Here is a 15098-nt window from a genome sequence, read left to right as displayed (position 1 = left end):
TACCGTTTTTGTATCACCTCAAGATGGCTAGATGTTGACCCACCATCATTTGAGCAATGGTTGGGAAAGTTGTTAAACGTATATAGAATGGATAAAGCAGTGTACAAACTGAAAGGACACAGAAAGAAGATATTTGCTAGGAAATTATGGTCTCCTATCGATAATTGGATTTAATTTTTTAACGACCACATCTGTAAAAAGAGATATCTCATGTTTTCTATATCTCACCGGTTTATTTTCTCTTCTTTTTCATCTAATTCTTACCTGGCTTTGTTAATAATGTATTAGTAATTATGCGAATGATTGTCATTGTTTAAAATGTTTTTTTGTTGTTTTTTTTTTCCATCCTTGTATTTTGTATGCCTCTGCCATTGAAAATAAAAAAAAAGTTAAAAAAAAGGAAGGCAGTTCTTAGTACATAAGTTCAAAGGGTGGTTTCATGAAAGGTGTTAGCACAAGGCTCAGATTCCACATTAGTGTGGGGCTGTTTTAGGCGGCGCCAGTATCTTTGCTCCTTCTAGTAATCTTCCAACAACTGGCGTTTGGAAAAATAAAACTTGCTCCTATGACCCCTTTCCTTGTGAATGTCACAATGGTTGCCAAATGTACATTCAGAGGGGGATGAGCGAACCCTTTGTCCAGTAGATCGGTTTGGTCTCATAGGACTCTGGCGCCCTACGTCATGGTCTTAAAATCTATTTCTGTGGAGCACCGCTGTCTGAATCTATTACATTTAACGGAATACTACTTCCTTCTTGTTGGTCTCCTCACTTCTTTTCATTACGTCCATGTTTCTATGTGGACAATTTAAATGTCTAAACTGCCTTCAGTTCCCATGCCATCTCAGGTGAGTGTTTTTGATTCCCGGGGAAACATTTAACCCTTCTGCATGTAAAGTATGTCTGGTTGTGATGGTAGTGCCATGACCTTCTCCTGTGCCAGCTCCACCATGTTGAAGAACCAGATTTGTCTGACCAATTAGTGAAATGAGGATAAGGGTCATTGGTACTTGCATCTACTTCTCTATCTCTACTGGTGATATGAGGAATTGGGAGAAAGGCGTATGCAAATTTCCCTGACCATTGTATCGATAGCGAATTTCTCAGGAACTGTGGGGTTAGAAATCTCAATGCAAAGTTTTGCCATTTTGAGTTTTCTTAGGTTGCAAACAGCTCTAGGCTTGGAGTTCCCACCTTTGGAAGATCCTGCTTACTGTTTTAGCTCCCACTTGTGTAAAGCGTTCTTCAGTATTCTTACCCTGTCCGCTTCTGTGATTTGTACTCTTAGCAGGTGAGCTACAACTATTGTTATGTGTCTGTGTATGGCCCATGCTAATAAGTACTTTGCTAGGGTGAACAGCATGAAAGAGTTTCAACAGGGAATGCTTTCCCTTCTTTGGAATTTAGTCTGGTCCCTATGAATGTCTTTGGTCGTTCAGGTGTTGGTGATGATTTATCCCGTTCAGTTGGAGAACCCCAGGGTGTATAAGGTTTCAATTACTGTCCCTTATATTGTTCTGGCTTTGTCTGAATATCTTTGCCTTTACCAGCCAATTGTCCATGCAAGGCTAAACATGGATTCATTTTCTCCTGAGACACACTGCTACTACAGCTAGGCATTTTGTAAAAATCGTGGGGGCTAATTTTATCCTACAAAATAACACAGTGAACTGATAACTTACCTGGTCTACAGTTGATCTCAAAAACATCTTGTATCGGTTATTCATTAGCACGTGGAGGTATGCATCTTTGAGGTCTACTGTTCCCATATAATCCCCTCTTTTCAGGCAGGAAATGCCCTTATGCAGAGTTATCATATGAAACATTCTGATTTGAGGAGCCTGTTGATGACCCTGAGACCCAAGGTGGGTCTGAGAGACTTATCCAGCTTTGGTACCAGAAAGTACATGGAATAGACTCCTTGTCGTCTTTGTGGTACTTCTTATATGTCCCTTTTCTGCAGCAAGTCTGGCTCTCCTAGCATGCAGTGCTGTAGATCTAACTTGGCCTGTGTTCTTGGTTTTGGCTTGATGATGGGAGGTACTTTCAAGAGCTCTGTGCAGTTTCCCTGCTGGATGATGTTGGTTTTCCACTTGTCTGGGGTGATGTTCCATTCATTGAGGTTTCCTTCAATTGTTTCCGCTATTGGTGTAGTGTGTGGGTGGACCTCCTCTCTTAAGCAACTGCTGGAATGCCAGGTGGAGTCTCTCTTCCCCGAGCCTTCCCTCAAAAGGGTTGCCTTCGACTGCTGGAGCACTACCACTGTGTTGGGGGCATGCAGGTTGCAGTGTAAAGTAAACATTAGGCCTCTTTGGCGGTGAGCCTGTTCTTGTGGCAATTCCCTTCCTTGGAGTGGCTATGCCTCTGAACTGCCTCTTGAATTACAGTGCCTCCATCAACTTACAGGTGTCCTTATTCATCCTTTGGAGGGAGTTGTAGAATGATGAACCAAAAAAAGCTTGAATGATGAACCAAAAAAAGCGTTCTCCTTTAAATGGCATGTGTACTACCACTGCCTATACCTCCTGCTTGAAGCAAGACAACCGCAGCCAGGTATCCCTCCTCCGCGAGGCCCCAGTGCAGAGCTGTCTGCTGGCAGTATCTGCCGCACCCATGGCAAATTTTTGGCATGTGTTTTCTTTGATTTTACCCTCCTGGATATTTTTGTTTTGTTTTTTACTTTTCGGTTACTGCTGTAGGAGGAGTTGCAATAGGCTCTCCATCTTCTCCCGTTGCTGGTGGCTGTACCTGTTCAGGAGGGCATTGGAGCTTACAATAATCCATTTAACTGCAGCAGAATGCTCCATCTTTCTGCCCACCATTTCTACCTGCTTGCGCTCCTAGTCGGTTGGTGGGCCCACTGCTTAAGGGGCATTTGCCCTCTCCTTCGCAGTTGACACAGTGGAGTCAGCAATGACACTTCCCCTGTGTGTCTGGTCTTGAGTAGTGCTAAATTTTTTTAGAGCAACCTCTTTCCAGTTCCTGCTCTTGAATTGCGGGCATTTATTTACTTCAAGGACTGAAGGGGAATCCTATAACCCTTAATGGAGTTGTTAAACTCCTCCTTCCTCATCAAGGCCTCCATTTCGGCATTTTGGAGCATTTTCCTTTCAATTTTGAGAGCCCTTTGTTTGACGGTTCGCATCTTTTTCGGTGATGGTTTTTCCGCTTTGCGTATGTCCTTCCCCCTGTTGTGCCCTCGGTTATCTTACGGAGTCTAGGTCAGTTCCTGGCATTTATTTCCCGCAGTATTTCTGGGTTTGGATCAGAGGGCTCTCTGGGCTTGTGTTTGCCCCCCGCCACAGCAGTGGATTTTGCAGTTTGTATCAATTTATCCTCTGAGGTCCGGCCATCACTGTGGTTCTCCGCTTTCTTCCTGGAGTGTGCTTCTACACTTATGCTATGCTGTAGCATGCCCACTCTCCTCTCTCGCCCGGAGTGTCTCTGGCTTGAATTCAATGCAATTGTCGCAGGCCTCCGTTTCGTAGTCCTTGGGTAAGCACAAATTTCAGACCTGGTGGCTGTCCTTCTGCATTCTCTGGTCCACGCGGTCAATGGCCTCATAGGCTTTTTGTGGGTTGGAAACCCAGCGGTTTTTGGTGTAAGATGGTAATTTTCCTCAGCATCCTTTCAGTGTTGAAGAAATGTGGAATTTTCTCCAAATTAGTCTTCTCTCTTCTGCTAGTCCAGGCGCACTCTACTCTGCATTCAGACCAAACAGCAGAACAAAAATCAAGATGGCGACTACGCTGTGGGGCTTCTGTGGTGTATGTCTCGTACCACCAAATGGTTGTTGACTATACCTACTCAGCTAAAAAATAAAACTAGATAAAAAGACAATTCCAGACCCAACCGGTAGATGGTAGAGTAAAGCACAGCATGTAGATTCATAAAGATTCATGCTGTAAAATTTAGGTGATTATGGTGTTCACCCTCACTGCTAATAAAGCACCAACATAAGAGTTATACCGTTTCAAGCAATGAAGGATTAAAGGCTGAACCACATTCGCTAAATGTACGTTTTCAGCCTGCTTAAGGAGCTAACTGACCAGTTGAATCAAATCTCGAAATAGCTGGACTTAAATTCATCTTGTAAAGCATAGCTGCTCTGTGACCAGTGGCATCATCTATAAATATGTTCATCTCTCTGATCAAAAGATTTGCATTCTAACAAAGGAATAGTCCGAGGTAAAAAAAAAAATGTTTTTGACTGCGACTGCCTGATATTTTGCCATTTTTATAGCAGTTAAAAATATACTATCACAATGAAGAAATTGTCACTAACAAGTATCACAATGAAGAAACAGAGATGAAAAGTAGTTATGATTATTTTTCTTTTACCATCACTATAATGAAAAGAAAATAAATATTGGAAAAAATATCCCTTTTAGATTATCAGAAAAAAAGTGATATTATATTTAAAGAGGCAAGACTAGGCGAGCAAAAAGAATTGAACTATCAGGTAGGGTAGTGGCCATAGTTAGGGCAAGGCTTAGAGTTAAGATTAAGCATATGTTTAGATTTAGGGTTAAAACGAAGCAACAGAGACCACGAGGCCTTTATTATGAATTATTTCTTAGGAATGTTTTGTTATTGTTTTCCATCTAATATTTTTCATTAATGTTTTTGGGGACTTGTCACAGTGACCTCTTCATAATCACATTAGTTCATAAAAACACTTTACAGAAAGACTCAGATTTGAGGAATACAAACCTCAATTCAGTTATATCGTCAGTGACATGAATTAGTCCTCCCCGTAAACTCGTAATATACTCTTCGTTTAAGTAACTGTCATCACTGTGCTCTGGGGCAAAGTTGAGTGCAGAGTTAGACTATAATCACGAAGTATAGCACTGCTTACACCGTATAGCATTACCCCGATCAGGCTTTTAGTAGTTACGCCTGTGTTCTCAACATCTTGAAAGACTGTGTATGCAGTTTCACCATCAGTGCAGCCGATACAACCAGGTATACTACATACAAACGGAAATGTCAAATAGACTCAAGTCTGAAAAGGCCACAACAAGTACAAAACATTAGATTCTGATTTTCCTGTTTGATACATAGCAAGTTTTACTCAAACCGTCAACATTTAGCAGAAGCAAAACAAATATGTTTTAAGAACATTTAGAAACTATATATACTAAATTTTACATTGCAATAAAATATCATGACTTGAATGAAGAATTGGTTACAAAATTCTATTTTTTTAAACGCAAGAATGATATGTCAAAAGTACAGCGTGACATTCAATACATAGGTTCTGAGGCGTGTTGAGCTTGAATCGATATATCTATCCATAAATCTGTTCTCGGTCATAAGTTGTCATCTTACAAAACAAAAAGATATTCAACTCCTTTGCTCCAGACTACACACAAAGAAAAAATTAGCCAGGCAATACTATTTCATGATTAAATACCCAACATACAACATAAACAGTTGAATCAACAAATATAGTATGAAATGTGAGCCAGCATGTACAACCGTCACAACTCAATGTAAACGGATAACAGCTGTTGGAGACGGTTTTAGATGGGAGTATTTTTGTGCACCTGGGCATAAATGGTTCGAGTGGGTCAACAGCTTAGAAAAAGTGCTTCTTTGCAAGTTGCAGTAAAGTCATTCATACTTACAAACCCAAGCAGGTCATGTTACTAAACTAAATTACATATGAAAGTTATTGAGCAGTGATGGTTAGTTCCCAAATTATTTATCTTTTATAATATTGTCAAATATCAGCTAAGGATGTCAGAACCTCCTTGCCATTTTTCCGAGGATACTATCTTTCTAATAACAAATAAGCAGCTCGGAACCATTTGCAGAAACCTTAATTAAAAGTGGAAGAAAATAAGTCCAGAGAAATGGATGTTTGGTCTTTTATGATTTGTACTTATTTTGTCTAGTATGAACTTTAGTCTTTGAGCTTTGGGGCACTTAACAGAAAAAATGACTTTGTGTACATAAAGAATTCAAAGTAGACTTAAGCAATGGCTTAATACTACAGAGAGCTGCAGATATTTTTTGTGCAGATGTGTCCTTCATGATCTACAAATAGGATGGGGGGGTTGTTAAACAAGAACAATGGTGAATTAAATAAATGTGTATGCTGGATGACTCCTTTAGTCAAGGAATGCACTGGCACATAAAGGAAACCATGACAGTATTAAGAGAAAAGAGATGCTGCTGACTTGCATATGTAGTTATCTTGTACTTCTCAAAGTCTGCTTACAAATGATGGTGTGTTTAATATTGCAATTTCTAGGGTTCCGATAATCTACCACAACATTGCTACTCTTGCCTGAAAAAACCTCTAAAGTTGTTGGTATTGGTAGCTGAATTACATGTTCAGAAAATGTCAAGCAACCATGTACACATTACCCAGGGAAGACTGCAGATGAGTCAAATGAACAAAGGGTCATGTGTCACGGACAAAATATTTACTATGCAGCTAGTCTTCATAGAAGGACCTAGAAACACTGCAACTACGGTGTTCATCTACAAATACATCTCACTTAAACAATGCACTGTGCTCAAGAAGCCATTGGGGAGAGGCAATATTTGCAGAATACAACCCTTACAACAATCACTAGTTCAGTCATTCATGGTAGGAGCCATGGGCGACATGATACAAATCTTCAGAGGAAGAGAGTTTTACAATGTGGAAGATCGCACTTTGCTGGGAAAACTGCAGCAAACCATGATTAAGAGCAGTTTCAAATGGTAAAATATTCCTTCTGACCCTTAAACTGTGTATTCAAGACTCTAGGCACTGGGGCAGACCATCCTAACACCAAAAATAATCTTTTATCACCAGTATTGGCCGAATGGAGGTATATTTGTTTCTTCAGGCTCCAATAAAAGACTGTATAATAGATGAGAAAAAAGGAATGAGCATTCAACTAGTTGTCTCAAGAGATCGAAGTATACTTCCAAAACATTTAATTACATTTGCAATTAGTGAGTGAAGTTATTTGAATTTGAATTTAAAATTTCTTATAGAGCGCACGTATACCTGCGGTTTCTTGGCGCTATTACTGACAGGATCCTAGTTTGAAAAAGCTGAGGGAACAGGAGAGTTATTAATCGAAAGATTTCGTGAATAGGTAGGTCTTAAGTTGTTTACGGAATTGTGGGTAGAGAGAGATGGTGCGGAGTTCGAGGGGGAGGGAGTTCCAGAGGGTAGGGGCAAGGGTGGCAAATTTGGAGCCTCCCCACTTCTTTCTCCGGTAGCGTGGGATGGTGAGGAGGGACTGGGAGGACGAACGAAGTTCCCTGATGGGAACATAGGACACAATCTCGGAGGAGATGAATTCAGGTGCGAGTCCGTGTCGGGCCCGGAAAGTGATGGAAGCAAGCTTGAATTCAATTCTGGCTCGCACAGGGAGCCAGTGAAGTGATTTCAGGAGCGGGGTAGAGTGGTGAAATTTGGGGAGTTTGAAAACCAGGCGGGCCGCCTGGTTTTGGATCTGTTGTAGGCGACGCAGACTGTAGGCGGGGATGCCGGCATACAGGGCGTTGCCATAGTCCAGGCGGGATACCACCATGGCCAGGATGATGAGCTTTAGAGCAGAGAAAGTGAAGAAACGGGACACCCTGCGTATAGTACGCAGTGAAAGAAAGGAAGAAGATACCACAGAGCTAACCTGGGAGTGAAGGGTGAGTTGAGAATTAAGTTTTATACCAAGTGTTTTAACTGAGGAAGCGGGGGTAGGAGGAGGGCCAAGAGAAGGGGGCCAGAAAAGAGGGGACCAGGGGCTGGATGAACCACCCGTCAATACCAACTCAGTTTTGTCGGGGTTGAGTTTAAGGTGGTTGTGGTTCATCCAGTCCCTGATGTGAAGCATAACAGATTGAAAGTTAAGAATAGAGGAAGGAGAAGATAGATTAAAGACAAGCTGGAGGTCGTCTGCATAATTAAATACGCCGACCATCATCTGTTGAAGAGAGAAGATTAGGGGAGCAATGTACAGATTGAACAAGAGAGGAGAAAGAGAGGAACCCCGCACTGAACTTTCCGGACGTCCGCCGTGAAGTCACCCAGGCGAACGGCCTGGGTGCGGTCACTCAGGAAGGAGGACAACCAGACCAAGGCGGTCCCCCCGATCCCCGCCGCTCCGATACGGGAAAGGAGGATGGTGTGATCCACCGTATCGAAAGCGGCTGAGAGATCAAGGAGCACAAGGGCCTGGTGCTGATTAGTGTCCATACCCTCCCTGAGGGTGTCCAAGACCGACAGGACGACGGACTCCGTAGAGTGTGCAGGGCGGAAACCGGCTTGACGGGAAGCAAGAGCACCATGATTCTCCACAAAGGAGCTCAGAGCGCAGGTGACGTGGCGCTCGAGCACCTTGGCAAGGAATGGTAGGAGGGAGATAGGACGGAAATTGGCGGGGACAGAGGGGTCCGCCCCGGGTTTTTTTAGGATGGGCACAATTACTGCAGATTTCAAGGGTTTAGGGACGATGCCTTGAGCGAGAGAGCTGTTAAGAAGGTGAAGAGGAGGGTCGGGGCAGGAAACAAAGATATGGCGGAGAATGTGAGCGGGACAAGGGTCGAGAGGAGAACCGGATTTGACCAGGGGAACCAAGGTAATCAGGCTCTCCCGAGTGATAGGGGGAAATGAGGTAAGCTCGCCCTTGGGGGGGGGGCATTGGGGGTCAACAAAAATGGAGGAGGGTGGCGGGATGTTAGCCTTAATGGTGATGATTTTGTGAATGAAATAGTTGTTGAGGGAAGAACAGAGTTCTTCGGAAGGGGCCGGCTTAAGAGTAGTTCTGTCCGAGAACGCTAGGGTGTGGACGATGGTGAATATCTCCTTGGATTGGTTTTCCGCGGCTAAGATTTTGGAGGAGAAGTAAGATGTTTTTGCCTCCAAGATGTCTTTTTTATACTGGCTCAAGATGTTAATGTAGTCCAGTTTCAGGGTGGGGCAGTAATTTCTTCTCCATGCCCGCTCAGCGCGGCGAACTGTTAATTTGGTGGTCTTAAGCTCTTCGGTGAACCACCGGTTGGCGTCCTTGTCGCGTTTGGAGGTAATACGCTTGAGCGGGGCAAGAGCGTCACGTCCATTGGAGAGCCACTGATCTATGGCGTCGACCTGGGAAAGTGTGGGAAGACCCTGTAGGGAGGGGAGGGACGAGGTAAGGAGGGAAGAGAGATTCTCCAGATTAACACGACCCCATGATCGGACCCAGGTGTTTTTGGGCCGGGGGGGTTTGGCTGGAGGGTGGATGGGCAGGAGGAATGAGATTAGGTGGTGGTCCGACCAGGGGCAAGGGGTGACAGAGAGTGAGTCCACAGGGCAGTTCAGGGACCAGATCTGATCGAGTATATGACCTTTGATGTGGGTGGGGGAAGAAACGTGGGGAATGAAGTTGAGGGAGTGAAGGGTTTCGGAGAATTCTTTGGAGGATGGGCACTCCGCGGAGTCGGAAGGCCAGAAATTAAAATCGCCAAGGAGCAGAATGGAGGAATTGTTAATTGTGATGGTGGCCAAGACCTCCAAAAAGTCGGGGAGGAACTGTAAGGGGGACTGAGGGGGACGGTAGGTGAGGAAGCAGGTCAAGGGGGGAGAGGTGGAAACTGTGCGGATCACCAGAAATTCAGTTGTCGCGATGTCAGGTAAAGGTAGCATTTGGAAGGGGAGATTGGTGCGTGCGATGACCGCCACGCCACCCCCGGTCCTGCCAGAAGGGCGGTCCGCCCTGAGGGCATAGTAGGTGGCCGGTAGGGTGGATAGTAGGGCAGGGAGGGAGTCATCGCAGAACCATGTCTCGGTCAAAAAGAGAAGGTCGGGAGCATGGAGATCCAGTAAGACGGAGAGTTCATGTGCATGGGCAACAGCAGACCGGGTGTTGAGGTAAAAGGCTGTGAAGGCTTTCGGGGTTGATGGGGGAGCAGTGCTACAAGACACAGGAGGGGTGTCAACTGTGGGAGAAGGACAGAGATAGGAAGTAGCAGGAGAAAGACCAAGGGAGGAGATGCGAGAGTAGACAGAGGCCGAGATGGGCCAGGGGCCCTGGCAGTAGCGAAGTTGGTCGGGGGTAAAGATAATAGGCGGGGCGGAGTGACGAGCCCCTAGTCCCGGCCCGTCGCGGACGGGCGCAGACGGGCTTGCCTTAGGCGCGCCTTCGGCGCGCAATCGTCGCGCCCGCTGCGCTCGTCCGCTGCGCTTCCTACCAAGGCACATAATTTATATCAGGTGGTCGGGCGTTGGAGGGGGCGTGGCCAAGAGATGTGGGCGTGTCTAGTGGCTCGCCTCGCCGTCGAGAACGGCGACCCGGACATCAACAAACGTAGCAGCGTGAGGTCCGCTGTTCAAAGGTGCAAGAAGTCGGGTAGGTTTTAAAATCAGAGCAAACACAGTAATCATACAATTTTAAAAAGCCTAACGCGCTCCCGGCTTTCCGCCTCAGGAGTCTCTATCAGTGACGCGCCAGTGGTCAGCGCGCACCATTTGCAGGTCTGGTGAGGGGGCGTGGCCAAGAGATGTGGGCGTGTCTAGTGGCTCGCCTCGCCGTCGAGAATGGCGACCTGGATATCAACAAACGTAGCAGCGTGAGGTCCGCTGTTCAAAGGTGCAAGAAGTCGGGTAGGTTTTAAAATCAGAGCAAACACAGTAATCATACAATTTTAAAAAGCCTAACGCGCTCCCGGCTTTCCGCCTCAGGAGTCTCTATCAGTGACGCGCTAGTGGTCAGCGCGCACTATTTGTAGGTCTGGTGAGGGGGCGTGGCCAAGAGATGTGGGCGTGTCTAGTGGCTCGCCTCGCCGTCGAGAATGGCGACCCGGATATCAACAAACGTAGCAGCGTGAGGTCCGCTGTTCAAAGGTGCAAGAAGTCGGGTAGGTTTTAAAATCAGAGCAAACACAGTAATCATACAATTTTAAAAAGCCTAACGCCCTCCCGGCTTTCCGCCTTATGATAAATCCACTACCTCTACTGTTATCACAACAAAGTTGGTTATGACCAGTCTCCAAAAGACAACTCCATCGTAAGATTCTGCCCAGCATTTCGGAGGTCAATATATAAATGTTTTGGAAAGAGAACCTTAAAAAGGCAGAGACTGACATATCCACATAATTCCCAAGTAAGAAGAATGCCTCTTCAGATCATGCTAGAGTGTTGTTTCCAGAGGCATATCAGTGGGCTATGTAGTCTCTGGGATGTCAGTCCTGACAAACAACTTTAGGAATAAACGTTAAAAAAACTGAAGATATTTGTAAAAGGTGGTTTGCTCTATATTATCAATATGCAGAAAGGCCAGTACATTTATTTGGATCAGGTTCCTATGGGGTCTTTCATTTTTAGAGTGTGAAGGACAGAGAAAGTGAGGATGCTCAGTCAACAAGCCTCGAAAGAGAGAATGAAAATAGGAGAGAGTGAATGAAGTGATGAAGGCAAAAATAGGGATAACCCAAACAATTAATTTTAGCTTGAAACATTCTATTTGAATGGCTAAACCGTCAATCTGTGACAAATATCACCCGTTTTTAAGCCCCAGTTATTTATTGGCCAACTCAATGACAACCCTTACAAATAAAAAATGAAGAAATCCAAGCGATGTTCTTATAAATCAAACAACGGGAACACAAAAAAAAATTTGAAAAGGACTTCACATACTAGTGTGTGACTTAAGGGAGCTTCAGGATATCCATATTGCACTTAGCGTTACAAGCATGAAACTGGCAGAATAATAAACACATTGTTTCTATTTAAAAAGCTATTTTCTGGTTTTTGACAGTCTATATAGGGAAGAGGGGTGATGTAGATAAGAAAATCGAGGAGCCTGGGGAGAAATTTGCAAAGTTTAAAACAAGGTAACATCAATGTTCCCACTGTTTGTTTACACAAATTAGTATGTAATAAACCACTTCATTCTGTCAATTATTTCTTTAAATATAAATAGGCTTGCTATCATTTAGACAATACAATTGAAAGTTATACACGAAATATTACAGAGTCTAATCTAACTAAATATTAATCTTTTATGATGGTCTTTTAGCCAATTTATCGAAATGGGTGGGGCCTCAACAGTTCCTTCTATATAAGAATACACAAAACAATATTGCACAAAGAATATACCTTAGAGACATTTTGGAAAAGATAAAATATACATATATTACAAAAAGTACGGATTGGTTCTGTGGTCCCACATTAAAAGAGTTTAGTTTGTATATCATACAGCACAAAGATAATGTTTTTACCTTACTTCAAATGAGGAACAAAATGCAATCATTACAGACAGCATGCTCTGGATGTCACAGTCTAGACCAATACTTGGTGATGGCAATGAATTGATTTTCCTTGTTCTACATAGGTTTATTACCAAAATTCCTCATTTACAATCTAGATCACAGCACAAATGTACTTTGTGAGTACATTCCTTACAGGTGAAGAAGTGGAAAGCAAATAAGTATGCAACAGAGCACTGGCTTAGCATTCAATGTGGGTAGAGAAATAAACTAAGATGCAACAGCACAGGCAAACCAGATACACCAACACATACTGGTGGAACATCATAGGCAAATACAGATGAGGCATAAGCAGAATAAAATCGAAAAAATGTGAATAGCTGTTGAGCAGCTGAGGATCATAACCAATTTCCAGCACTTTATATATTCCGCCGACATCAAGGTTCAGTGAAGCTCAACACTCATCTGACAAGAGAAAGCTTGTAAGGCAATAATGCCAAATACTCAGCTGTGCATGTAAATCAAATCTGCCTTTGGAACTCAAATAGCAAATGATTTAGAAAGAACCACACATCAAAGCACTGTTACATCCCAACACAAACTGCTGTACACAGTGTTAGGCCGCATCAAACAAGGCTTCACAAGTACTTGACCGTACAACTATGCCCTCCCTCCCCCGCGATGCACAAAAGCAACCTTCGAGATAAATTAATAAAAAATGCTTACAGATTTAAAACTACACACAATCAAAAGACAAGTGCTTTACCTAATGGAGTCAACCTTACGAAGAAAGTTTGATGATTTAATAGTTAATTTTGCAACCATTATACTACCATTGACCCAACAGGTCAACGAGCTGCAGATTTATCAATCAGAATCTCTTCACCCCTGGTTTAAATCATTGCCTCGTTCCTTAAAACAGAAAGAAGTGGCAGGCCTCGGCAAATTAAAAAATGCAATCATGCACATCAAACATTTCATAATCGGAGTAAAAAAGATTTGCCTGGCATTTGGAATGTCCCCTTCCCTTAGAAAAACAACTGGCAGGATATTTCCAAATAAAAATTTAACATAGACCGGTTACAAAACTATTAACTTCACAAAATTTTAAAAAGTCATTTTTAAAAATGCTTTTGCCGTGTGTGGTTAAGCAGGAGAGTTTGGAACCTCTTGTGTGATGTGCTGTTCAACGGACTCCAAGCGGACGAAGGGAGTGGGCTGTGCCAGCAGATGGTCCACTGCGAATAGTCTTTCTGGGGATTTGGAGGGTGATAGCTGCGCCTGCGCAGTGGTGTCGCAGGGCTCGGTTTTAACGCTCACGCTTTGAGGCTCCTGCTGAGTCTCGAACTTTGCAGGAATGTCCGATTCACGCTCCATACCGTCCATGGTCTGCGGGCCTGCACCTGTTGTTGACTGGTACTGTTTCAGCCGTATGTGCCACGCCAAGCTGCACACAGCAGACACGGTCTTAAACTGATGGATTACATTTCTGGGGATAAAGTAAATGTCATTGTCGCACAGCTGAATTCTTGCGTAACGAATACCTTCACGTCTCATTTGATTGAGCTTGGCTTCATCAACCCATTGAACACACTACAGCAGAGAGTAAAAAGATGCAATGATTAATATTTTAGGAAGGGTCTTGCCCAGCAATTGAATATAATGCACAAGAGAAGAATGAGGCTTACAGGTGTTTTGATATACATTATATTTAAGTTTTTGTACTACACAATGCATTTTATTAGAAAGCCACACAAACCTCACACTAGTTTTTCCTTATTTGAGAGTCTTGAGAATCTTCAAGAAAGGCTATGATTTTCTAGCTTTCTCTGATCAGTGATAAACTAAAGGCTCCACCAGTGGCATACACACATGCACAGACAACTATTGGTTAAGGGTTAAAAGCAAAATACTGCACTTCTATATAGAGGCAAAAGCCTTTTGCCGTCGGTCTACACAAAATACTCATATTAAACATCCCTGAAGGATGAAAAGGCGGGTGGATGATGAAACTGAAGGTATGGTTTAAGCACATGCTACACATAACGCAGCCTAAATGGAATTTCGTGTCCCAGGGCTGGTATACTTAGCTATTTTTCAAGTGTAGTTCGCGTAGAATAAAAGATCCTCTAGCTTAGTTCTTGCTTTGCTAAATTTCAATCACCATATTTTGCTCCTTCAATATCAACCGACTGTAAGAGATTTGCCCTTTTACATGCGGACTGAAAAATAATCTCAGGCAGTTGTTCTCCCAGTTAAGTCTTTATTTCATACATTGACGTGTACTGTCCTCCAAGGGCTGTGCTTTTCACCCAGTCTTAGCTTGTCACTTTTCAGAGGCCTTGCTATTCTCACCCTTTCCTTCATTACATCAGAGTGATTACACCTGTGAGATGACAGCAAGAACATCTCTGCACTCTTCCTGCATAGCTTGATTAATTCAATCTGGTTTACACCGAACTCAAAGTACAAATGGGGTTATGGTTGTGCATCCTGACATTCCACTGTGTCTAGCAAAGGATGAGCAATCCGGAAGTTACTGTCAAACTGTTCAATTACAAATTTATCACCACATTCAAATAAGATAACCTAGCAAAGAATTCTCTATGTCTAGGTTTCAGTAAATGTTTAATCAGCTCATAGCGTATTGTCTGATAGTCACTCAGGTAGGAAGAAGTCATGCAGAATGACGAGCAGCCTATTGTACTGGTGGAGTTCACTAGACACACTACTATGAATCGTCTCATAATAAACCTTTAGTATTCATAATTAGGTTTGTAAATTAACAGACTCATTACTTTGACATCTTATTTATCAAGTCAGATTTAATATACAATGGCCCCCTCCTCAAACAGCTCTTCACAAGAGGAGCCAACCTCAACATTGTAAAAATGACCTGCTCAT

At 43.3% G+C, this 15098-nt stretch overlaps 1 protein-coding gene across 2 annotated transcripts in view; it reads right to left on the bottom strand.

The window, feature by feature from the left end:
* Positions 1 to 11972: 11972 nt before the first annotated feature.
* The window catches only part of RSBN1 (round spermatid basic protein 1), a 235610-nt gene continuing 232484 nt past the window's right edge, over positions 11973 to 15098 (bottom strand). Inside the window, exon 7 of one of the 2 annotated variants that reach the window (XM_078644427.1) lies at positions 11973 to 13787. In XM_078644427.1, the coding sequence (XP_078500553.1) occupies positions 13341 to 13787 (447 nt within the window). In that variant the 3' untranslated portion in view covers positions 11973 to 13340. The remainder of the gene's footprint in view (positions 13788 to 15098) is intronic. The other variant, XM_078644428.1, reaches the window with a different exon arrangement.

The sequence above is a fragment of the Lissotriton helveticus genome, chromosome 5_1, assembly GCF_964261635.1.
Source record: "Lissotriton helveticus chromosome 5_1, aLisHel1.1, whole genome shotgun sequence".
Lineage (NCBI taxonomy): Eukaryota > Metazoa > Chordata > Amphibia > Caudata > Salamandridae > Lissotriton > Lissotriton helveticus.
This window is presented reverse-complemented; position numbering and strand designations above follow the sequence as displayed.